The 26,296-nt window shown below is 44.0% G+C and overlaps 1 protein-coding gene and 1 long non-coding RNA gene across 18 annotated transcripts in view; one reads left to right on the top strand and one right to left on the bottom strand.

Annotated features, from left to right (window-relative positions):
- Window positions 1–19,416, bottom strand: part of KIAA0232 (KIAA0232 ortholog) — a 52,930-nt gene extending 33,514 nt beyond the window's left edge. For 8 of the 11 annotated variants that reach the window (XM_085547353.1, XM_085547352.1, XM_015862598.3 and 5 more), the window contains exons 1-2: window positions 19,330–19,416; window positions 4,591–5,094 (exon numbers count right to left, since the gene is read on the bottom strand). Coding sequence is in view for 8 of the 11 variants with exons in the window: in XM_015862598.3 (XP_015718084.2) it covers window positions 4,591–4,821 (231 nt within the window). In the remaining 3 variants the exon portion in view is untranslated. Of the gene's footprint in view, window positions 1–4,590; window positions 5,095–17,975; window positions 18,381–18,939; window positions 18,983–19,329 lie in introns of those variants that run through there. The other 3 variants (XM_085547347.1, XM_085547349.1, XM_085547358.1) reach the window with 3 other exon arrangements.
- Window positions 19,417–19,828: 412 nt separating this feature from the next.
- LOC107314078 (uncharacterized) overlaps window positions 19,829–26,296 on the top strand; it is a 32,342-nt gene continuing 25,874 nt past the window's right edge. For 4 of the 7 annotated variants that reach the window (XR_014946018.1, XR_014946021.1, XR_014946016.1 and 1 more), the window contains exons 1-3: window positions 21,004–21,143; window positions 21,413–21,459; window positions 21,676–21,739. This is a non-coding gene — a long non-coding RNA (uncharacterized LOC107314078). Of the gene's footprint in view, window positions 21,144–21,412; window positions 21,460–21,675; window positions 21,740–26,296 lie in introns of all 7 variants that reach the window. The other 3 variants (XR_014946019.1, XR_014946017.1, XR_014946020.1) reach the window with 3 other exon arrangements.

The following is a 26,296-nucleotide window of genomic DNA, read 5'->3' as shown; positions in this document are numbered from 1 at the left end:
GTGCCTCAAGTACTGCCTGTGTGAGTAGCAACAGACCCAGCCCATTTCAGAACACCAGGCCAAGAGCATGGTTTATAATAGAACAGCTACTTAATATTTTCCTAAATCTTGGATTTAACTTCTTCAACTTCAGTAGGATTTTTACTTTTGAGGGTCAGGCAAAAAGTCAACTTCCCCCAGAAAGGAGTGAAAAGAATTAAGTCACAAACAGCAGCCAGTGCTGTGTATAGCAAGTACACATAACAGATGTGTTTAGACCTTCCTGCTGCATGACCAAGGGCTTACAAAGCCTTTATCCTGCACAACACTGAGCTGGTGGGGGTTCTTTTGCTGCCTTGTTGGCGTTTTGGTTGGTTGGTTTGTTTGCTTTCTTCAAAAAGAAGAAAAATCTGCAGGCAAAAACAGATGAACCTGTTACGTTCCATAACAGCTATGCTTACAAGTAGAATATATATCACAGAGCACTGATTCTAATACTGCACAAATAAAGATCAGTGAAATACTGTTACACACAATGTATCCCAAGGCAATGCAGAGAGAAGCAGTAAGCTTCCAACAGAGTACACGATTGTAATGCAGTATTTGCTGTATCACAAACTGGCTTGAAAACAGGTATTTACAAATATACTTTAAAAGTTTCTATCACATTCTATTCTTTAAATCCACACCAATTTCTACTTCCTCATAGGAAAAGACCAAAACCACTAAGAATTAAGGACTGCCTAAGAACATTCAAATCTTAAGCTCTTGGGCTCATTTCCAGAAGTAGCAGGTATCCACGCATGTAACTGGCTTGAATGAGAAACGTGCTACAAATGCCAACGATAATGAACTACAGTAGAGGGTTTTTAGTTTTTACAACAGTTAGAGTGGGCATATTTATAAGGTGTTACAGCAGCGCTTATATGTGTAACACGTGTGTAACTGTAACAGTAGCTGGCTGTATGAATAACCACAGCAGCTCTGGAGGCTCCAGGAATCCCTGTACAATTCCTCATAAACAAGATTCCAAAACAGTTGAACAAAACGCACCTGCTTATGCATTTTCTGAATAATTTTATATTCAAGCCAATGAGTCAGAACAAAAAATGCAAACATTCCAGTAAAAATGGGTTGCGGTGTGTTACAGCTTTACTTTCATCTATAATTTCTCTGTTGAAAACCTAAGTCTTAAAGACCTGGTATCAGGAATCTCAACAATGTGTCATTCAATGATGTTAGATCTGCGCACACATAACGATACCCCAGAGAAATCACCCTAATTGGACAAGCCATGGAATTAGCTGTGATCATGAAAGCAAAAGTAAAATAAACAGGTATGAATTTAAAAAAGCAAAACACAAACGCAAGCAAGCAACCAAAACCAACAAACCACCACACATCTCAAACCCTTAACACTGCCTAAGGTCCCATCCAGGTATCAAACGACCTCACTGTGCAGAACTGGATAACACTGGAGGAAAAGCCATCAAGTGACAGAAGGGCATACAAGTCAGCAGTGTAATCACAAAGAGAACCACATACCTTGTATAACCAAGAGAACAAAAGGAGACATCCTGCTTAGACTCAAAACTGAACCCCAAAGACCTACTCAATGAACACTGCCAGATGATGCTGAAATATGGGTCAATGTAAGCAGAAGCAAGCACTAACACAGTAACAACAGCATTTAAATAGCTGGGGTTGCTTAGTAAGGTTAACAATGATTTTTGCTTTTGGTTAAAAACAAAAAACACCTCAAATCTTTCTGATAGAAGCTCAGTTTGGGAGTTCATGCATTCATTTCTCTGCTACGGTCGATGACACAAAAACACTAAAAAGGAAGCATGGAAGGAAGCTTCCAAATGCATTTAGAAGTGCCCAAAATGCCATCAACAACTTGAGATAAAAAGATCCTAATAATCACCTAAACTTCAGTTTACAGCACTTCTAATAAGGATGATTACAATGTATCTTTAAGATTAGTATTCCCTAAATAGCTTGTCTCCTTCAGCATGCACACATCCCTATATAGATATAGATTGAATATAGATTGGTGAATCTATAACAGAGAATCACCAGTTGGGTTGGGTTGGAAGGGACCTCAAGGATCATAAAGTTCTGTTTCAAGCCCATACATTCCCTTTGAACAGGTGAAAACAGACCCCATTGCTGTGGTTTTGGAATGAAGCAATGGCTGATCATGTCCTGCAGAAAGACTTCTAAATGTAAAGAAAAATCATCAAAATCAATTGGTTACTGAAAGCATTTTCTCCCCTGGAAATTCTGTCATATTTCCCCAAGAATCAAAGGAATCACGTGAGGGGAAAAATTCCTGAGATGCTGAGAACCAGTTTTTCCCCAAGAACAGATCACAATTAGAGGAGTTCAGTATCTCTCGATATTTTACTGTTAAATATCTAAAAGACATTTCTGTATTTTAATCACTGCGCTCTTCCCTGATGCCCACCTGTCAGCAGCATTGCTTATTTCTATTTCTTCTGTTTGTCTTCATGTTCATCACCAAAATTAGGTTAAAACTTCTGACCAGTAAAACCTCACTTAAGCATCCAATCTCTTGTTGCTGAGCAGCTTAAGCCAATTTTAAAAATGCAGCCACACACAAAAAATAAAATAGAATAGAGCAAAGCAAACACACATGATATAAATATCCTCAATTCTTCATGTAATAAAAAAGAAATATTTGCAGGTTTTAAAGACTAAGCCATTCAGGAAAGGAATTAAATAGCAGTGCTTCTCATAATGAATTCATCCAGTCATCGCTACAGAGAATCATCACAAAACCAAACGGACGCAAGACCTGAACAATTCGAGAACAGTTACTTGTAAATGAAGTGAATGAGTTCAGTAACAGTTTGTTAAAAGCAGGGAGGCAGGAAAGAAACTTCCAAGTTGCTCAGAATCCAGATGCCGTTCAGAAGACATCATGTATGGCTGGCACACAGCCTGGCTACCCTGCCAGCATGCACTATTCTCTCTTTGGCTCATTAGGTTCATATAACCAACTTGGAAAAGAACAGGGACTTTCCTTGAAGCTCAATCAATTCTTAAGTATCCAGTTAAGGTATCAAAATGAAATCAAATGTTTGAGGTTTTCGTAATAGAGTTACCATGCTTCTTGTAATGCCTGATGAAAAGTAATTCTGGCACTCCAGTCATTTTTAAATTATCACAATAGAGACTTTGCAGTTATGACTACACTCCAAATTGAACTAGAAAGAAGCAAGCCTTCATTTTTCCCCATGGTCACAAGACTATCTTCAGAGCTTCTCAAATTCTGGTTGGGTACCACTGGCTTCTTTTTTCGGTCCTTCCCCTCCTTTATAATGGGCTGTGGAACTTCATTCTGCCTGTCTTCTAAAACACAGCCATTTGTGTCTGACCAAGACCTAAGTAAGCTCCCTGTTAAGGTACGTTCTTAAAACATCTTACAGCAATTTTCCTTTTGCACAGCGAGTTTTCTGTTTTACATGACGGGAGCACACACTGTGATGGCTGCTAAGAGTTCTGCAATTGGCAGTATCTGACTGCTGCCCTGTTCTTGAAGGAGTCGTGAAAAAAAAGGAAACTAGATAAAAAATCCTGAAGCACTTCAGTTGCAATGAGTGGAACATTATCAAAGAAACGGCAACAAAAAATGAACTATCAAGGCACCAAAAAAGGCAGTGCTTTCCTCCTGTTTTTTTCGTGGTAATCACAAGGACCTTATAAAAGCCCATGACAACAGTACTCTCCCTCCCTCCCTCTTGAAAATGGCAGAACTTCTCTGAATTTTATATTTTAAAAAATCCTCTAGTAAAAGTATTCTGATATACACCGTAAGATGCAGAGAAGTTTATAAAAAGGAGGTGAAATTATGAGCAAAGGATAAGCTCACACAATATCCTGAGTTGGGAGGGATCCATTAGGATTATTGTTCTTGGAACACAGAAAATCTGCAGCAAGAATGGCACGTGGGAATGGCAGCACAGTTGTTATTGCTACATGGCTTCACTTCTCTTCCTCTGACCTTTATGAATTACAGCCATGCATCAAAACTCACTGTTCCACAACTCTTTTGCATGCCTGTCATTGGGATTCAGCATTAACACTCCTTTAAAAGATGAACCATATACGTGCAATAAAGTATTTTAGATACTTGGATATTAAAGAAGTACTTTCTATTCTTTACTGAAAATAGCATGAGATGAAATTCATCAGAGGAAGTAACAGGCAATCTACAGGCTACTGTGAAGCAGCCCAATTTCACACACAACACACAACAAAACTCACCTAAGTTTACTAATGTTCCAATATTAAATAAGCCTTACAACCAGGAGTAGCAGAAGTGTTAAATTAATGAAACACGACAGAGCTAATAATTCTAATGGAGGTTACAGTAATGCTAAAATGTTAATGCAATGGCTGATAAAGAAAACCAACGACATCAACCTGAATGCGATCCCAGAGCAGCACTTACACCCCCTCCTTCCACCCACACACTGAAAGACAACAACCTCCCACCACCTGAGCCATCCCCAAATCTAATACACAAGACATAACTGATACAAAACTCACTTTCACTGGACAACATCTAAAATATGTAAATACCTGTTCCTGCAGGTCGTAGTCATAGCTATCATGCAGCAGAAGACTGAGGACATACCGAGTATAAATCATGGCATCAATGCCACACTTCTCTAGCTCTTGTCCCAGCCAGGTCTGCACTGGACCCAAAGCATGTAGCAGAGACATTTCAGAAACAGATACAGGGCCTGGATAAGAGCTTGAGGAGCTTTCTGATGGCAAACCATCCACAACAACTGTACAGATAGGGCGCATGAATCTAGGTGGTTGGCATCCTTATAACGTGAAGCATTTTCTGTAGTTGATATCCCGTCGATATCTGGAGGTGATTTTCACTCCAGTAAATAGGAGAGAGGCTTGACTTCTAGGACAATCATTTATATTTCCTGGCAGTTAGCCGTCTAGAGACGAACATCACTCTTCAGGCATGACCAGTGAATAAACTAAATCCTAATAGCAAACACATATGTAGATGTGTTTTTCTACCTTAATTTCACATTGAGGCCAGATGCAAGTCCCCAGCAGGACCTATAAAGAGGAAAAAAGGATAAGTTGTGATATTCCGTATCCACACACAGACAACATCAAACAGTGCAAAATAAACAGCGTAGAAAGCAGTCACTTATATCCTGCTTCCTTCATCTATACAGCACACCTGTTCAGTGTCATGTTGAAGAGTTATTCCAAGACATTATTCCAAGTTAAAAGGTGACTTAGAGAAAAATCACTTTTTCACAAAGGGAGAGAGACTTTCAAGCAGTTCACAACCAACCCAACACTTGAAACGTACATCTGACCTAACCTTAATAAAAGGTTGAGATTTTATTTACTATCAGCTGAAAAGAGACCTTTTGATCAAAGAATTTACATTCACTTACATTAAGGCTAACTGCATATTTTGCATCACTATAGGACAATATAATCCTACTGTTTTGCTGTGACTTCCATCTACAAGCAGAAAAAAACTGTCTTTTTAATAAAAAACTGAATGTATAACATTAATCTGGCCAGCAGTTTCACCAGACCTATGAACTATTTCCTATATCCTACTGCTAAATAGTTGCTATTGTCAGGTTTGGTTGTTTTTGTTGGTGGTTTTTTGTTTTAACTTCACTTTTTGCTTGGCCTCAGATCAACACAGCATTTTATAATCTAAAATCTGTCCGCATAAAAATCTGAGCAGAACTTCATCTACTCATTTAAGAATCAACATGTAACCGTCTTCACATAGATGACTAGTCTTAGTGAGCTTATACTCTAAACCATATCCTAAAATAGACAAATCATCCTAAGACTTAGAACACCTGCAATGCCAAACCAATCATGCACAAGTAAGGTGCAGAACAAGCAAGCTCCATGTACGCAATCCTTCTGTCCTCTAATCCAGAGCAAGACAAGTCCAAAAAAAAGGGCGATTTGGACCAGGCTGCCAATCAGCCAAACAGCAACCTGGTATCTGTGTAAGTTTGCTACTCTTTAGTTTGACAGCAGAAAACAAAGCTCAAATCCAAGCAAGAAATATACCTTCACTGAAAGGAAGGACCAAAGAAAGCACTTAGCAGTATCGACTGGTTCATTCCAACCCTACTGCAAGGTGCATGGGACCGACTCGCTCAAACAGCCATTCCTTACTGCAATGGAGCAACGCTGTGTGGGCAGCGCATGTTCTGCGGCCAAACAGAACAAACAGGTGCCTTCACTATTGACATACGTCTATATGACTTCAGACGGCAGCTTTTAGGAGCTTTCTTTGCATTACTATTCAGATACAGCTGTATACTCAAGAATTTTGATGCATTAATTGTGTCATAATCTGAGCTGACAGAACCCTACCCCTACAATTAAAGCTGCCCTACTGCTCCAATGACAGTCTTCACTTGAGCAGGCAAATAACACACCAGTATTCAAGCTCTGTCAGTAGCATGTTCGTATTACATGGCCTCTTATATGAAAGCAGAAGGAAAAGTACATAGAAATGTTTTGCAAAGGCTGTTTCATCAAAGTTGCATATGAAATCTGAACAAAACTCTCACAGTCTTGGAGTTCACATTTGATAGCAGCCTCCAGTGCTCTGCTCTACATGAAGTGCTAAGCACGTATTTCCATTATGCCTGAGAAGAAAATCCCATACAAACAGAAATATTTTCCTATCCCAGCACTCGCAGGGATTTTACACACCAAATTAACACAAGTCACTCAAAAGACACTCTGCAAGGTGTGAAGCCCAACCTCTGTGATAACAGTCTTTGACAAATCAGTTATCAACTCTTTTTAATTTCTTTTTCAGAGTTTCTTGTTGGAGAGAAAACACCCACCTCTCTGTCCTCACAACAGACAAGGCCAATCTTAACAAGGAGACTACTATATAAGTAGCTTAAGTAATTAGAGCAAGGCCAGTTACTTTAACTACCCAGCTGGAAAGAACTCCCCATTTCCAGCTATAAAACATGACGGACAGACACTCCTTGTGAGAATTTCCAAATAAGAAATCACACACATCTCTCAATAGCTCGTGAAGACTGTATTCACTAAAATCCCAAAGTCAAAAACATGAGACAAAACTCCTACCAGACAACTGCTGCTTATTCCACAACTAAGTATGCTTTTTTCCTTACTTCAGATTTCATAACACTGATCAATGACCGCTAAGAAGCACTACAGCCAAATCACAAAGTGTCCTATAAAGAAAAGAGGATATAACCTTATGTGAACAAACACTTTACTACTGAGGCTACCTGAGAACAGATACTTCTCCTCAATACCACTGGACAACCTTTTCATGAAAAACAGTGGAAGACAACAACCAAGTATTTGTCCAAGGAAGGTGTAATTAAATCATTCTTCATTTAAACTGATAAAAACCCACAAAGAAAGCCCCTGTATGCGTACATGTTCTTACCAGACTACCAGCAGAGAGCGCAAACTGACTGAGAGCTCGTGCTGGGTAAGACATTCCCACATCTTGACCAGCTTTTTCCTCTTTAAATCCCGCTGATACAAACAAGATTTTGAAAGAACTTAAGAAAAGTACCTTTTTCCGTTGTTTCTAATCTTGGAAAACAGTGAACAAAGCCAAACCACAAAACCCTTTGAATTAATCTAAGGTTACCACTCCTATGTTTTATCAGCACCCAGAGGCCCGTGTAAAACCATGTGTTCACATGACACGGTTCTGAACAAATATTTTTATACAAAAATCAAACAGACTTCATGATTTCTTATAGATAAACCTAATAGTGAGACTTAGAGCAGCAGGAAGCATTGGAATAGGGGACTTAAATAAAATTAAACAACCAACAATCAATCACATCCTTTATTACTGTGCTTGTAGGTAAACTAAAGCATAACAGACTGCTTCTTGTAGGTGGTAACTCAGAAAGCAATCAAGCTGTCTGCAGGCTTAAATCCACAACATAGGAGTATACGCTCCAAAGGAACAAAAATTAGAGGACCTATATATTGAAGGAACCTGGAAACTAATAATAATTTCTTCCTATGATTTGCAAATAAAGGCTCCCAAGCCACCAACCTGCCCTTTACACACTGCTGTGCACCTACTGCAGGGAAGCACATTCCTCGATAAAGCTACAGATGCCAGCTACTCCATTCCTCCCTTTCCCAGAAGGGACAACCACAACATCTGTGCTTCCAGCGCACCATTCTGCCTAACGCTGTACGTTAACAACTGGAACAAACACAGCAACACACAGCAGTTGTCTTTAGCGCTGTTTCACACAACATTCATTACAGTGAGGGTGACGGAGCACTGGAACAGGCTGCCCAGGGAGGTGGTGGAGTCTCCTTCTCTGGAGATATTTAAGACCCGCCTGGACGCCTACCTGTGTGACATGGTGTAGGGAGCCTGCTTTGGCAGGGGGGTTGGACTCAATGATCTCTAGAGGTCCCTTCCAACCCCTACAATTCTGTGATTCTGTGATTCCCACTAACATTCTGTAAAATATGCCGGTATTTCACCTAGTTTACAATTAGAAGCTCTCGTTTCCTAAAGGTGTGGGACTTTTTGCTACAGTCTTTGACAACTGATGACAATTGCTCAAAGCATGACAAAGCAATCACAGCTTCCTTACTGCTTATAAATGTGGATATAGAAATCCACACACGTTTAACCAGGACACCTTTTAGAAGTAGCACTTCTTTGCAGAGTGGTTTTATTACAAACAAACAGGCAATGTTTCCTCTCCATGACAACTGCTTGTAGCAAAAACCCATGAATCCTATTTACTATAAATGAGAAGTGAGAACGTTTCTGTGTGTGGTCAATAACATCAAAATACGTATTCACATTAGTATATTTCAGTCCCCTCCAGAAAACTAAGTTTCAAAAAGCACAGTCACAGATGGCAAGAGAAGTCCAAAATTTCTCTTATGCATTATGGAAAACTCAGCAATTTTACCACTATTTGTTTTACTTCTTTCAGTGAAAAGCCTCAACAAATCCTTCATGTGCCAACCAATGGACCACACACTGGGGAGGGCACTGTCACAGCCGTGAAACAAAGCCTATTTACACTGCAGCAAACAATGGCATCTGTGTCCTTAATCAATTTCACATGGCACTTAAAAGACGTGAATTCAGAAGAAGTTGTTGTTTTTTAATCACATTCCTTGATGACCAAAGAAATCTGGCTCTACAGTTCTCAGAACGGGGACAACCTTTTCATGTGTTGATGATGTTTTGGTTTTACTGTACGACAGCAGAGCAGAGATTTGACTCATGACTAAGGCACCAAATACAGTAAAACAAAAAACACTGATAATATCTGCATTGCAAACAAACCTCTGCCTCCATCCCATGTCAGTCCATTCCTGCCAACAGGGCTCCAGAAGCATCGCTGTATTATAGCAAACGCAAATTAAAACGGCTGTCAGGAATCAAAGCAAGGAGGACTTTAATGAAGAAGCATATGAGCAGCTCTGCGAATTAACTTCCTGATAGACACAGATTTTCTCTTTTTAAGAAGTATTATCAGATGTTCAAGGTCAGTACAAGCTTGTTTCCAATGGACAGATATTTTACAGCTGTCTGATATCTACCCAGGCTGCTGTTTATGCTCTAGTTCTACAGTAACTCAGCCAAGTGGGAACCCACCTGGGACAGAACAGTGTGGGGATGTCACTGCGGGATGCTTCTCTTAAAAAAAATCTGCTTATTTTCCTAATGTTTATCCAAAGGAAAACCTGAAGCTGCTAATCCTGCATCAAAGCTTAATGGAATTACTCAAAGAATCCAAGATCTACTCAGTAAGCCTCATTTTCTTCACTCAGAGTGGTGACACACAGGAACAGGTTGCCCAAAGAAGTTACAGATGCCCCATCCCTGGAGGCATTCAAGGCCAGGCTGGATGTGGCTCTGGGCAGCCTGGTCTGGTGGCTGGCAACCCTGCACACAGCAGGGAGTTGAAACTGGGTGATCATTGTGGTCCTTTTCAACCCAGGCCATTCTATGCTTCTCACCTTCTTAGCAAATAAAAAGAGCACAGATATCAACAAAACAACACAGGGAAAGTCATCAGCACAGTTCTGTAAGACCTGCATTGCTTAACAAACATATAAGTGACCTGGAAGGTGGGATACATGGCACAGTGCTGAAGCTAAAGAATTACAGCAAGCCAGCAGGGACTGTGAACAGAGTAAGTGGAAAATGCAGGAGATGCTTATGAAATACAGTGACTGAGCAATGAAAATGCAAACAAAATTCAGCGTAGAGAAACTGGAAATGAGACAGGGCAGAAATAGTAATTTTGTGCTATTAATACTAAGTTCCTCATATAAAACAATGAGTTCTAAGTTCACTGTTGTTCCCAGGATCTAGTTCCTAAGCAGTACATTAGAAATCTCATGAAACTGCAAGCTTAGACTCTGCCGCAATCAAAAGATCAAACCACAGTAGAGAAACCAAAGTCATCTGTTCCACTGCACACACACGCAGTTCTGTAACGAATATACTTATAATTGTAGTCTGTGATTTCAGCTGCTTCTTACAGGGATTCCAAGGCAGGAACCACCCAAACTGATGAGGATGAACATCCAATAGGGCAGTGCAGGCGCAATAGTGCCCTGTCATGAGCTACATTCAGTGCCCCAAAACCCACTGTGCAGGGGCAGTCCACAGACAAAGGCATCACCTGTGTATAAATGAAAAGACTGGAAGAGGGGCGGTGATTAGTGAGAGCATGTTGGGTAGCGTGAATAGAGTATAAGGTGAAGATTACACTGGTTTGGGCTGGGATAGAATTAATTTTCAGCAGAGCAGAATGTGCCCTGCTGTGCTTTGACTTTGCAACCAAACCAGCTTTGATAATGCAGGGATGCCCAGGCTATCACCAAGCAGTGCTCACACACCTCGTCTTTCTCAGGCTGCCATGCCAGCAAAGAGAACAGGACTGCAAAAAGCCTGGGAGAGGACAGGGCCAGGACAGTTGGCTGCAGGGATGTCTCACACCATATGTTGTTCCCAGCAGTAAAAGCTGGGGGAAAGATGGCAGAGAGACGCACATTTTCAGTGGGAAGTTGCAATTCTTTATTTTGCTTTGCTTTCGCTTTACCATTCTGAACCTCTTCCCCACCCCACTGAGGGAAAGCGAGTGAGCGGCTGCGTGCTGTTAGCTGCCCACCGGTGTTATCTGCAACAGCTGCACAGAACTTTGGTCCTGGAATATCAGAACAGACGTGCCTCTCCATGGCCAGGGATTGCTCAATGCTCTGTTGTTTGGTTTTGTGCTTGTTTTTTTGGTTAACACGAGCTACATACAGAGCTTTACAAAACACGGATCAGGAATTCCTTGTCAAAAGATAATGAAGACACAAAATATATACAGAATATATACACACACATATGTATGTATTCAGATGGGCTACAAAAGCAATTGAACAGGAGAGATCCTTTGAAAGTTTCCAACAAGGCAAAACACATGAGGAAATCCCCCAGGCAGAAAACAGCGAGGGGCTGAGGGCAATTTGGGAGAAGTATCACATGTACTTTCCCCCTGTTCCTCTGTAACAGCTCACTTACAAATGCTGATGCAGACAAGAACTGGATTTGACAAAGCCTTTGTCTGAAGCAGTACAGTTGTTCTCATAAAACATTCATGTTCACCATAATACAAGAACACCACTCAGGAAAAAAAAAAAGGAGCTGGAGGAGTTCAATTAGCTGATCAGCTCACAGAGCTGCACGTTATTAACATACATGGACTTTGTTACAGGATGTCAGAACACCAATCCTGCCAAAGAGCAAAGCAAAAAGTGAGCTCTGGGGAGCAATTACTACTGGGCTGCAGAAGCAGCAAGCGATGCACCTGCACTGGGTTCAGCTGCACATCCAAGATCTCAGTGTTCTCAGTCACCAGAATATTCTCTGCTTCCTCAAAATAAACGTGTAACACAAGATGAAAAACCTACAGTATGTCAGTTTGAAAAAAGCAAGAGAGAAAAGCATGACCTAACAGCAAAAGCTGCAAGCGCTGTGAAGAACAGGCACAGCACACTGTGTGAGCCACACATCAGAACTCCGCCACTTTACAGAGGTACAAGGAGATCTGGAAGTGGTTTCACAAGACGACTCTATATGAACCTACAAGATTTGAACCTACAAGATTGAAAACACCACTTCACTTCTCCCCCGTTTAATTTGTTACTATCTAGGGTTGAATCTGGCACTAAAAGCTTACTTAAAGCTGCTGCTTGAACTCACTGGTCACTATTGGTGGGTCCCTCTTCAACAAACACAAATAAGCCATCAACTTTTGTTGTCACAAAGCCTCCACAACAGGTGTAGGAGAGGAAACGTCACTGTAACTCAGCAGACTTGCCTTTAAAACATGTAGTTCAGAGCAACAGCAGCCTGGAGACAACAAATACGGTTTGCTGTATGCTGAGGTGATGCAGTGGGAAGCGCTACACTGTTGTCAGCCTGGAACACTGTGGATCAGCCAAGAGTGGCAAACCCAAGAGAAACACCAGGTGCTAATTCAGAAGGAGGTATATATGTATGCCTCCAAAAAGCAGCCAGCGCCTCAAGTACTTCACAGCAACTCCCCAGACACTGCTATGATTTTGGTATCACACCACCGTCAGGTTTCAGACTGTTCTGTTTCATCTCTTTCTGCCAGTGAAGATGTCAGTATGATTTAAGTGTTTCAATCTGAAGTTGCAGATCCTATCAGCACACCAGGGCAAAGTCAGCGATGAACATCTCACCCTCTCACACACGTTACACAAAGGGAATACTTGGATGGATCGCTAGGGGGCCTGGGAGGAGCTGCGAGAACCCTCTTTGGCTGTAACTTCAAAGAGCAGACCTCGTCCATTGCTTTTATTCAGTCCCATGAGACATTTTTAACAGAGACAATTTATCAGAAGCTGTATCTTCTCCTACATACAAATACAAAAGCAACAGACGGCGTGTCGTGATTACCATCAATCACCATTCTTCAGCAACACTTTCTTAGGAAAACAGCAAAGATTAATAAAAACCAAATATATCAAAGATCACAAAGAATGCACATGCTCTAAGCTCAGTGGGACGTTTATCTTCAGGACTTCTGGTATATGGTATCTTCTTCAAGCTGCTTGCATCCTAAAAGATTTACTAATTTTTCTCCCTGCTAAAACACAGGCAGGGCTTAACAATGCAAACAGGGAGGACACAGTCACAGAATCACAGAATGACCCGGGTTGGAAGGGACCTCAAGGATCATGTAGTTCCAACCCCCCTGCCTGGCAGGGCCACCAAACATACACCTTTACTAGATCAGGTTGCCCAGGGCCCCGTCCAACCTGGTCTTGAACACCTCCAAGGACGGGGCATCCACAACCTCCCTGGGCAGCCTGTTCCAGGGCCTAACCACTCTCCTAGTGAAGAACTTCCCCAGTCAAATAGTGGGAAGACCAGAAAGAGGATCTGTTGGATCACTCCACTTTTTGCCCTCCTGATGCCTTGCATTCATCCAACTTCTGGAGTAGCCCGAGCTCTCTGTTACAACAGCTCCTTGTCAGAGTTCTCCCCACAGAATGACAGATAACAGGGGTTGGAAGGAACCTCTGGGGATCATCTAGTCCAATCCCCCTGACAAGCAGGGTCCCTACAGTACAGGGAAAGCATCCAGGTGGGTTTTTAACATCTCTAGAGAAGGAGATTCCACACCCTCTGTGGACAGCTCATTTCCCCCTCCAAGGAGCAGGGTAACGGCTCCCAGGCCTAAGCACCAAGCCCTGAAACAGCCTTACCTGAGTGTCACAGCACAGCACTGCCTGCCTCCTGCAGCACCAGCAGCCAAAGGAAGCACCAGGATGAAGCACTGAGCTGCCCTTCCCATCCATCAGAACACCACTGCATTAAGTAGCCTGCAGCCACTATTTGTGCAACTGTACAGCATTTAATTCAACTAATACAACATTTATTCGTGGGCATACTTTGCATCTTTCAGCTCGGGAGCGGAAAGGAGAATCCTGTATTCCAGACATGCAATAATTACTGTCCATTTAAAGGCAAAGGCATTTCTCCAGCTATTTATACTTTTAAAATTAATCATTTGGCTATATATAAATTCCTCCACAGTAAATGGCCACACTGTACAATCTATTTCATTAACATGTATGCAGCTCTTCCCTGAATGCTCCGTATTGAAGTTTGCTGTATTTGGCTGAGGTTTTCTATAGTGGGTCTATGACTCAAATGGTCAGTTACCATCCTTTAGAAAAGCTTCAAAATAGCCCCATGAGGGGTTTAAAAGAGAAACAGACTTGTATGACCACACAGACTTTTCAGTATCTCTTCATTAAGTGAAAATAATTGAAAATAACAGTGTATAAACTAAGCCGGTAGGGCAGGTTAATGTCACCCTTAAAAATCAAGTATTTGCTACTTCAAATGGTGTCTGGAGATTTGACTTACTAAAAATGCCAAGTGTTGAACTGTCACAAAAAGAGCAGGTCAGCACTACGCTGCTTCTCTTCCAGGAAGTTACGGGACTGTCAGCCAAGTTATTTCCTTCACAACTCAAGAACAAAGTTACTAAAACTGGAACTGTGAGGTTTCTCTCCAGCTGATAAGATACGCTGTGCAAAGAAGCTGGTAAAAAGAAACAGAACTATGTAAATACGAAAAGATAATAAACTAATAGCTGGACTTACAGAATCGCTTCACAACTCCTGTGTGACCCCACACAGCTCAACGTGACTCCCATAAAGCGGCTATGAAAACTCTGACAAAACAAAAGGCAGAACTCCTGCAGGGAGCTGTGCTCCGCTGCTCAACGCAACTACACGGCACTCAACTTCTAACCCAGGAGACAGAGGCAGGAGAATAGGAAGTCACTGAGCTGCAACCTTTAGCTAATTAGTAACAGTCGCTGGCTCAAATCTTCAGGCAGCTGAACTAAAATGCCATGAAAAAGCACAAGTCATTCCTTCAGCTTCCTAAGCAAAGCCGTCCGTCAGACAGTCGCTGGAAGCCGGCCCCATTCCTGCCAACATCCTCCAGCTCCCCCAGCTCGGCACGAGCCTCGTGCTCCCACTCAGCCGGAGCCCTCACATTTGTTTCAAGTTTGTAATAACTCACTGCGGTGTCACAAGGATTTAGTGAGAATTAATTACTCACTCAGTTGCAGCAATGTGCATTACCCATTTCTTCATTAGCAATGCTTCAAGCAGCCTTTTCCCTTTAGGCTAACACAACTATTTTCTTAAAAAGCATATATGACACATCTCAAAAACAGTGTCTTTAATCACCCTGTGTATGTTTTGGTACGTTTCGCCACTTTGCCGTTAAAGATTATCTCAATCCAAATCTTGGCTGAGCAAACATTACCTGGAATAACCCTACAGTGCACGTCTTGCAGCTGAGCTCTGCTGTTCTGATGCTGAAATGACAACAGTTCTATGAAAGCAGGCTTTATTTCCACTGCATTCAGCGAGCCCCTCGTCTCTCACTCTTATCTCCGGACTTCCTTTAACAGGACACAAAATCTTTCCTGCACTACAACCATGGTTCTCTTTGGAATCCTTCTGCAACCAAACTCGCTCTTCTAACCAAATGTGAAAAGCCGCCACTAAAACAACCCACGTGTAGTTTAATAATACATGAATAGTATAACCATTGCTCCTTCCCATACAGCATGTGAAACACAGGCACAACCAACAGAACCCTGTGCTTCCATCCATGCTGTGACACAGCTGACAGAGCAGCGCGGGTCTCTTCAGTCTCAGCCCAGGGTTCAGGGAAGACTCCTGGAAGGACAGATGCCAAAGCAGTCACACGGCAGCTCAGTTGTCCTGCATGGATTCTGATAACACCACTGTGATTAAATCCAGATAACTGCACACGGAATTATAGAGGAAATAGATTAGAAATGACAATGCTTTTGTAACTTACAATACAGCTACAGAAGGAGCTTCTAGTGAGAACTTTGGGAGATGAGAAGCTTTCTACTGAATGCTACTGAATGTCAGAAACTGCCTGATGATAAAACACACATTCCATCCATCCATCACTCAGCATCCACTACAGACGTGCCCAACCAGTTGCTGGAAAAGTCCAGCAGCCTCTCCAGTAACAGAAGAGGAAGCTGCTGGTACCGAACTCTTCCTACTAAATGCTCAAGAAGTCCCACAGTTACTTGATATTTCTGCCTGACAAAAGGCTGATCAATGACTTCCAAATTACTCCTTTCCCTCACAGTAGCCAATTTTTTAACTATATACTTAAGTGCAACCAAGCATTCAAAGATTCATTTGAATGTGTTTATTTTGCATCATGAAATTACTGAGAAAATACCTTGGAAAAACAACTACAAGACAAACAATCCAAAGACAACTCATTTCTGTACCGATATTCACAAAAGACCAATGAGCCTGGCACTGCTCCTGAGCTGAACTGTATGATTCCAATCTCTGTCCCACGACACAGAAGGCAATCCCAATAAAAAAGGCCTTATGAACAAGCTCCCAGGATCCCATTAGTGTTCCAGGCTCCCCCAGCAGTGCAGCTGTCTAGAACAATCCCTGCTACCTCTCAGCCTATGGAAATTCTAAGCCTTGCTGTCCTCATCACACTCTGCTTCACCATCCGTTACCACTCGTCACCTTACATTAATAAGTTATTACCACTGCAGAATTGTAGGGGCTTCGCTTTATTCCACCAGACAAGTATGAAAGATGTGCTGTCAAGGTGTGTCTGAAGAATAAAGGGCAAAATAAATAAAAGCAGCAAGCTACAAAGGAGTAAATGGAAATGGGGGTCTCTTTCTCACACCATCTACAGGAAGCCCTAGAATTATATATACCTTTGAATATATTATCATTTAGATGGGCTTAGAGGTGATATTTAACATATACCACTTTCAATACCCATCATTAAGCGATTCTGAATGCTCCTTTAAGCAGAGTCTGAAGTGGCAGATGATTTTGCTCAGTTTGAACTGAATAACTAGGATTCCTACTGGGGCTCTGTGATACTATGGCAGCTTAGGAAGGACAAGGAGGGAAGCTGACACTCAGTTATAAGCAGTGTACAGATCCCACTTCGTCCCTCTTCCTGCTAGAACGCATAGCAAAGCAGCAAAGGAAAATGCTGACATCCTTTTACTCCTATGGAATTTCTCTTACTCAGAAGAACAATGAATAGCAACAAGAGGGAAAGCAGTGGGGGGTGCAGGCTATGGAATCAGCATATTAAGGTAACAGATGTTCAAGACCTCCTATCTTTCCTCTGGGGTCACATATCAATCTGTTCTCCTCTTCCTCTCGATTCACCTGCTGATGAGCAGAAGGGCCATGGGGTCACGTAGCTCATGTCAATCTGCACAACCCGCAGTCTACAAGCATCATTACCTCCAACAGTGCACAAAACAGACAAACTGAGATTAAGTTCCATTGCTGTCAGCACGGGAACACCTGCTACACACAACGAGGCATGGACAGCAACTGCTGAGGTTTTCCACACAGAGTTCAAAGCAGGATTTTCCCCTAGAATTCTTGGAACGTGGAGGACATGACACACGTATAAGGAACTGCTTGTCTTCATTCATGTCATCTACTTCCTCTCTGGCATCTCAGTGCTGGAGTTTGGGGATTTTGACACACACACACAACAAACTTTATTAATCGCAAGGGAAGGGTTGTACACGACCATTTTAGCACATCCATACTGACAAGAAGCAGCAGATGGAGGATCAGTACAAAATAAAATCCGCAGAGTTACACATCAAGTAACGAGCAAGTTACGTGTCATTTACTTTTATAAGGAATATTTCTGTCTTCAGCAATAAATCTAAGAAAGGCCATTTCAGATGGGCAGGGACCACAAGCAGCCTGCATTGCTTGGGATCGGGTGCTGTGGTGAAATAACTTGCTTCATACAATTACCCGCTGAATCACAGCAAGCTCACCTGTGACAGCTGGGACACCCAATTTGATCTGCAATTTCCTCTTCATCACAGCGACACAAAGTCGTGCGTGCGAAAAAAAAAAGGCCATAAAGCCCAGCATTCCGAAGGGCTGGCAGGGAAACCTGCTGCACACACCGCAGTGTCCTCAGCTCCACTCCTATCAGCTACAACCCCACAGACGGAAAACGAGGGACCGCAGGAATGCCTGCTCTTAAGAGGACAAACGGCACCGTCCTCACCCTTCACATAAGCGCCAGGTACCGCAACGAGCCATTAAAACAAAGACAAAACGGGGCAGCGCACCGCGGTCCCACTTCTCTCAAAGTTTAGGAGGGTGGCCGCGCTCCGGGCAGCGCAGCCCGTGTGAAGCCGGCTCCGTCCGTCGGGCTGGATGCTGGGCCGGACGGCTGCCGCGTTCAGCCGTAACCTTCGGCAAACCTTGGCCCCCGCCCCGCCCGCCGCCCGCCAGCGGCTGCGGCCCAGCCGGGCCCGCCCCGCGCGGCCATAGGACGCGGCTGCCGTCACTCCGCCGTCAGCCGAGCCCCGCCCCCCGCCGGCGGCAGCCCGAGCCTTTCTGTCCGCCTTTTGCCTTCAATAGGCCCCTAAAGGACAATGCTGCCGGGAGGGGAAAGAAAAGAGGCGGGGGGGGAAGAGAAAGAAAAAAGCGGCTCCGAGTCCCGCCGGCCGCCTCCCGCCTGAAGCCCAGGAGCTGCCCGCACCGCCCCGAGCCGCAGCGCTCAGCCCCGCTGCGCTGCCCGGAGCCGGCGGAGCGCGGCCGAAAGGTCACGGCGGGGCCCGCGCTGCGCTGCGCTGTCACGACCAACCGAGCTCCGGCCGTCCCCGCCCGCCCTGCAGCTCTGCCCTGAGCTCTGCCCTGAGCTCTGCCCTGAGCTCTGCCCTGCAGCTTCCAGCTCTGCCCCCCCGGGTGCGCCCGGCCCGCGCTGCGGCTCCCCCCGCCCTTCACCTGGCGCCGGGACCCCGCGGGTCGGATCGGAACGATGCGGGCGGGGCCGGGCCGGCCGCCAGCCGCTCGTACCGGGGCACCCCGGGCCGGGCCCCCGGCCCCGCCTCCCGGCCCTGCCCGCCGCCGGCGCTCGCTGTCACCCCCCAGCCGGCCCCTCTCTCCCCTCCCGCCGCTTCCACTCCCCGCTCCCCCGCCCGGCCCGTGGAGCCGTCCTCCCGCCGCCCGGCCCCGCGGCTCCTCCTCTAGCTTCCCGCCGGCACACGGAGGGAGCGAGGGAGGCCTCCCCGGCCGGGCCCGGCCCTCGGTGCGGCGGCGGCGGCAATGGAGGCCCCGTCCCCGTCCCCTCGCCGCCCCGGCCCTGCCCCTCCCGCCGCTCATCCCGGGCTTTACCTGCCGTGGCGGCGCGGCGCGGGGGCCCGGGGCCTCTGGCAGCCGGAGGAGGCGGCGGACTCCGTCCCGCTGCGGCCGTCCCCGAGTGAGGCGGGCGGGACGGAGCCGGGACCTGCCCCGGGAGGCGTTACGTAAACCGGCGGCGGCGGCGGCTCCCAGCGCCACGGGGAGGGAGGGAGAGAGGGAGGGGAGAAGGGGAGGGGGGGGGAGGCGGCCGTTCCGTCACCCGGCAACAGGACTCAGCTCCCCGGCGGACCGCGCCGCAGGCCCCGCCCCGGATCCTTCCGCCCAGAGGGCGGCCCCGATCCCGCCGCCCAAGTGCGGGGCTGAGGGGACGGGAGAGGAGCGGAGAGGGAGAGCAGAGCGGCTGCATGGCGGCAGGAAGGGCGGGACGGGACGGGAAATGTCCCTTTGGGCCGCCTGGGTGTTGCGGCCCCGCCCGGTGGGGGAGCGCCTGAGGAGAAAAGGGGCGGGAGGAGCCCGGGGATGGAATGTGGAGGAGAAGGAAGTGGGGATAATGACGGAGTGACACCGTGTGCGGGCACTGCGAGGGCACGGTGTGAGAATAGAGTGGGTGAGGGAGCCGGGCTGAAATGAAAGGCTGCTATTGGGAGCCGCTGTGAGGAGATGAGAAACTTTTATCCCCGTGGATGAAGCGCCGGGTTCGTCAGAGCTGTGTGTGCACCGAGGGGTGATGAAAGAGCAGCACTTTTAGTGTGGTGGATGGATGAAAGTAGGCCGCGGTGAGACTGAAAATACGACGAGGGCGGCACACCGCAGTGCTAATTAAGCGTCTTAATTGGGGAAATAATAACGCCCTCTTGGATGTGTGTTGGGTCTGTTCATTTCTCAGCTGTATGAGCACACGCAGGTGCAAGGAAAGTCAGTATTATGTAAGATGCCAAAGTCAGACCGTGTCATTCTGAGGGTTTTCCCTTTACTCACAGCCATTAACCAGGCTCATGCTACCACTGCTGTCCATGCTGAAACCACGCTCCCCACTGACAAGATGATCCCGCAGCTGGGTGTGGGCATTCCAGAGAGTTAAACCTGTGTATGAAAACTCATAGAAACCACGAATGTGTGCCAAGGTAGTGGCCACTGCCTCCCCACCCACGTACTTATTTGTGATACACGACAACAGCATTACTCTTATTTCTCCTTAATTTTCATTTTTAGCCAGGAATTGGTTTTGGTTTTTTTTTTAGCTGTTCTTTACCAAGCACCACATTTAGTTGTACATTTGATTTAGCTGAGCAAATAAACCTATCTTTAAAGTTAAATGTGCGGGACTGTGTGACTGCATGAGCTACTGACGTTGTCCTGAATGCTGCCGAGGCAGTAATTGGTGTCATATGAACATGGAGTTAATCAGCACAGCTTCTTCCAAACCTTGACAGAGTATTATGGGAGTGCTCTGAAGAGAAAGCAGCGCTTCAAACCCCGTGCTGGAAGAGCGGAGTCATTCCGTGAGCTGTTTAATTACTGTTTCACTTATTTTCTTGTTCAGAAGAGCTGAAACTGAAAACGGAAAAGCTTGGGGAAATATCCTGCTGACTGTTTTCTGCTGAGTCACTCCACGGCTTTATCGAAAGCACTTCACCAGCACAGCAATACGACCCGTGCCAATCAAAATCACATCTCCTTTTGTTTTCAAGCTCGGAATCTGAGTTCCCTTTTTGAAGATAGAAATAAAATACAGTAAAATGTGGGACACCTGCGATTTGTGTGAGGTGAAAATTGGCACCACTTCCAACTGATCTCCACACAGGCTGCTGTGAACATTTTCAATGTATTAGCAATGTATATTACAGGTACAAATCCACTTACCTTATTTAACTCTTTCTATGGCTTTCCTGTGTTAAAAGCTCTGTGCAATGGCCAAACGCTCTGATTATCAGTGTTCTTCTAATGCAGGAAGCCCGAGCATGCAAGCAAATGACAGATTATTCTGAATATTCACATAGTTGCTGCGTGAGGTTTCAAATCCACAGTCCTGCCTTTGTGGCCAGGTCTCATTAACACTGATAGTGGATTTTTTTGTTTGCTTGTTGGTTTATGATGAGTTTTCTTTTCCTAACAGCCAACCAGATTCCGGTCTCCCTTTGGCAAGCGTTTCAGAAACAGCTGGTACGTGACCATATGCTGTGCTGGCACCTCTGTGAGCTTATTTCCCACTTGTCCTCCTGGTCAATCAGAGCCGCTCCATGTGCTGAAGGACAGCTGGTCCCTTGGCATGTGAAGCAGCTAATGAACTTTTCCTCTGAAAAACCGTGGGGGTAGACAGTGCTAACTCGCATCATTGGGGTTTTGTTTCTGTTCTTTTACTTTTTGAACTGATATCAGAGGTGAAGGCTCTACAAAGGAACGATGTATGACAGTCTACGCACAGCACAGCACGAACAACGAGGTGGGTGTGAATTGTAGGTAACTACACTTGTTTGGAAAATCAAGAGCAAGTGATCTGTGCTGAAAATAATGCTGAATAGACGCTGAGTGACTGATAATCTGTGCCTCTAGCTGTCAGCATCAGCAAGTACCACTGTTTCCCTTTTTCATTCTGACCCCTGCTGGATGGGGTCTCCAATGAAATTCTTAGAAAATTACAAACTTCACCGTGTAAGATTTTCTCCTATTCAGGTCCATATTAAAGTAGGAATTGCACAGCAGATCAGCAGTACAGTATGTGGGGGCTTGTCAGCATTTACTCCCAGACATACGTCATATTTCTCTGCAATTGGTCAGTTTGTAATATTCCCTGAAATTTCCAGCTAGGTGCAATTAAAAGCTGAATTTCCTTGAGCAGGGCTTCTGTATCACTTAATTGTAATTCCTGAGAACCAGTCAGTTGACAGTCCCCTGTTGCTCACCCGTCATTAACGGTTCATGTAAAATACTTGACAGAAACAGTCTGTCCATTCAGCATTTTAGAAACGGAGATGGAGCAACATCCATGAGAGAATAAATGTAGTTTAAGAACAACAACAACAACAAATTAACAAAGGGTGCAAGGTCTAAATCCAAACATACACATACATCCAGAAAATGGACCATCAAAAGCAATGCAATGCAAGGAACGTCCAGCACATAAACAGTGTATTTGACTGGCTATCATGACATACTGTATATAATTACCTTTTTGAAACTACTTTGCGTAATTGCGTGAAGGCTTGCATAACTTTTTTAGTACCCTTCACAGTCAATTTCAGGTTTTGAATGAAGAGCCTTGCAAAATGTTCACACCTCCCAGAAGTAATAACTGAATTCAAACAACACATTCAAACGGCATTCCTCAGCACCAGATCAGGTTGCAGATTGCTTTTAACTGATCCTTCCTTCCTAATAATACCACTGTGCAGTGTAAGAGCTAGTAGGAGTTACCCACAGCAGCAGGGGGCCGCTTTCTGGTTGGCATCGAGGACCTCATGTACATGAATGGAGAACAATGTAAATGTTAGTCAGATCTGCATTAGGCCACTCAGACGGTCTTACTTTCAGATTTTGCTGTTAACAGGTTTCAGTATTATTAAAGGGGGCACATTAACATGGTTAGTTTAGAAGTCCTGAGTCACTGGAAAAATCAATTTCACAATTCAAAGAGTTTTTTGCTTTGTTTCATTTCATTTTTCCAATTTAATTCAATTACATTACTTTAATTAATTACAACAATACCTTGAGGAGCCTTCAGGAAGCCCAAAATAATACCCGCACAGGCCTCTGTCACAGCATGCTGCTTTGTGTGCACAGCAGACCACCTGAAGTCTATCGTAAGAAATAGTCAGACGTGAAAGAGCTGTGAGAATTGCCTACGATGCTTTGGCCAAACAGCCAAGCAATAGGGAAGATAGATAGAAAATCCTACACAATGAATGTAGAAGCCCAAGCGCCCAGACACAATGAAACAATAAAGCAAGGAACAGCTTTTACTAGTGGCGTAATGGAAAGACCACAGAAGTGTAGCGTTATAAAAGAGGAATACTTTTCACAAGTGGTGAAATACACAGGAAGCCTTACATGTGATAGCGTTTCAAGGACAATCACTGTAAGATACATCAACATCTCAAAAGCTGATCTTATTTTCGTAGAGCCTACGTCGAAAAGTTCGATGTCATAATGAGATACTAATTCAATTGCATTATATTTGTTGCTACATCAGCTACTTGTCAAGCCATTAAGTTAATTACATTTTAAGTTTTAGACTAGATGAAACACATTATGACATCTGTTTTCTCCTATTTACTACAGCATTCCTGAATTACCATGTTGGAAATGTCTGAGGTTTTGGCAGCTTGCTGTCTTACAAATAGTCCATGAATACAATTAACCATCCTTGAGTAGCCTGCAGCATCAGCAGCCGGTCCTTGCCTTACTCATCAGAAATACAATTATTGTTGCACAGTAATTCCACCAAGCAGTTTTCTTTTTGGATACTGACTGTATTTTCAGTCAGTGAGAATGCTGAGAACAGGGCTAGTCACACTGTATTGTATCTGGCCATAGGTTTTTGAATGAATATATTGGAAGAATAGACTTAGTGATTCAGTCTTCATTAATCGCTTACATGAAATGGAAACTGACATAAACATGGAATTATATCGTGTTCTTAATGTAGTTGTCCTGGCATTATTCTTTTTTTAACCAGTGCATCAGCATTCTCTTAACATGATATTCTGTTGCATACTCTGGTAATAGAAAAGATCCTTTGTGTATTAATGGCTTGCTGTCCTGACACTTTGGCATTCTGTTTTGGCTGATCAAAAAAAAACCTTTCTTATCTGATCCTATGGCAAAGAATAATAATGGTGCAGCAGCAGAGGGGAGACCCGCCATTGCTTTCACTGATAACCTGAGAAGCGTTACCATTAAGTACTAATTTCATAGGTGGTGAAGAAGCATTAAGAGTGACCAATCAATAGCAGCAACCACTCCAAGGAGTTCATATTGAATAGGGGAAAAGCCAAGTTTGACAGAAGCAGGGTATTGAATCCCAACTGGAAGAACATCTACTGTTGTAGTTGAAATATAGCACCTGAACTTCCAATACTGTAAGTACAGCAAGGAGAGTCATCTAGATTGTGTGACTGACTTCAGGGCTGTCAGGCTGAAATAGAACTGGGCATCCTGAGAGAAGGAAAGCACATTTTTTCTGCCAAGATGTCAATAATATTTTGATGCTTTTCAACTGCACTGATGTGCCATCTGAAGTATCTTTGTTTGCCTTGAAATTCCAACTTAACTACATTTAGATGCTCATTTGAGTCAGTATCCAGAGTGATAAGAATTGTCAGGCAAGGGCATTGTTTCATGGCTTGTTGTCATATTACAATTTTTGAAGCTTTTCTTCCTGGGAGCCTCTTTCTCAGAGGCAAGTTCCTCTGTACAGTGAACAGTGCTGCACTGCACAGTTGTTCAGGTAGGAAATGAAATCCTTAAAAAACAGGTGGAGAACTCCATTCATAACCACTGTGCAAAGAAGTTATTTCCATATCTGGAACTGATGCATTGCTGTGCCAGGAAACTACTATAAAATTTCTTTCACAGCCAGTTAAAAAATGTAAGACCTTGTAAAAAGGGATTCAGTGCACCTGTATGAAGCACCGGCTGCTTCGCCCTTATTGCCTGGGGCTGCGAGCTGACTCAGGACTCCCATATACTGACGTGGAGTTCTGCATGGAGGTCTTCAGTGGAAAAAGCTATTGAAATCACCTGAAGAGTGAGCAGGTTTGGCTTTGCCGGAAGTATCTCTGGCCACCAAAACATTTTTAAGAGTAAATAGGATAATGAAGCCTACCAAAACAGGCTTTGACTCCCTGTCTTCCAATGCTAAAAATACTTTTTTAAAATGAGAAGTCCGCATGCAGTTTAGTCAACTCCATAATGCAAAATGTAAATACTGTTCCTATCTCACGTGTGAGCTACTGAGAGTTACTGGGAGGGCAGATATGGGCCTCATCCGAAGCTATTCTCTAGGCTGCTGGTGAGAGGAGTCAACTGGAAGAGTTCTCTCCACAGGCAGAACAAGGCTGCTAGTGCCAGCTGGAAGCACTAAATGGATTCTGAGTTAAATTCAATGCTGTTTGTGGTTACTAGATGTGGGAATGGGCACTCGGGATGAGTTTAGACTCTTCTTTCTCAATAACAAATTTAAGAGTTCATTTTGGGATGCATATAAGTATGTAAGTGTGGAAGACTTTGCAGAAAGTGTTGCAGTCCGACACAGAAGCTAGCAAATTTTTAGCTCTTCCATGGATAATAAGTGACCTAAATAGCCAAATTACATTTTAGGCACCATGCAAATTGAACTATTATAAAGTAGGAAGACCACCAAGTAGTGATAGGCATTTATGACTGAATTGTATTTGTTTTCTCTTCTTAAAGACATGCACATATGGAAAAGTATGGAAGGCAGCTTCTTTCCATACAGTCCCTCAGATTTCGGAGTGAGAGGGTAAATTCCCATCATTTCGAATCACTCCCTTGAGATATCTGATACATTTTCTGTGCCTCTGAGTGCTATTTCTTCTCTGAATGAGGTTAACTGTATATATATTATAGTAGTTTTCAAATTCCTTGTCTCATAGATTTAGCACCAACTGCCTGGGAATGCAGTGTGCAGAGAAATAAGGCATTCAGATGCAGTTTCTTTTCAGCATACTCATTAATTGACTCTTCAAGACAGTCACTGTCATTACTTATAACAAGGGTGTTTCGGAAACTTATGTGAGCTAATGACAGGGAGAAATACTTCCTAAATACTTTGAAAGTATTGTCCCATTTTACAAAGAAGGCCTCAATGATAGCTAAGCTGGAATTTAATAACTGCCCAATTTAACTGGGGCTGGGGCTCTCATGCAAACTTAAGACAAGTGCTTATGTTTTGTTCTCGGATTTTGAGTGTGTGACTGTGTCAGCTATTCTGCTTGCCCTATTCCCTGAGATGATAACCAGCTTTCATGACTATTTTTTT

Source organism: Coturnix japonica, chromosome 4, assembly GCF_054131305.1.
Source record: "Coturnix japonica strain WE chromosome 4, WE-NBRP24, whole genome shotgun sequence".
Classification (NCBI taxonomy): Eukaryota; Metazoa; Chordata; class Aves; order Galliformes; family Phasianidae; genus Coturnix; species Coturnix japonica.
Note: the sequence above shows the minus strand (reverse complement) of the source record. Positions and strands in the feature narration are given on the sequence as shown.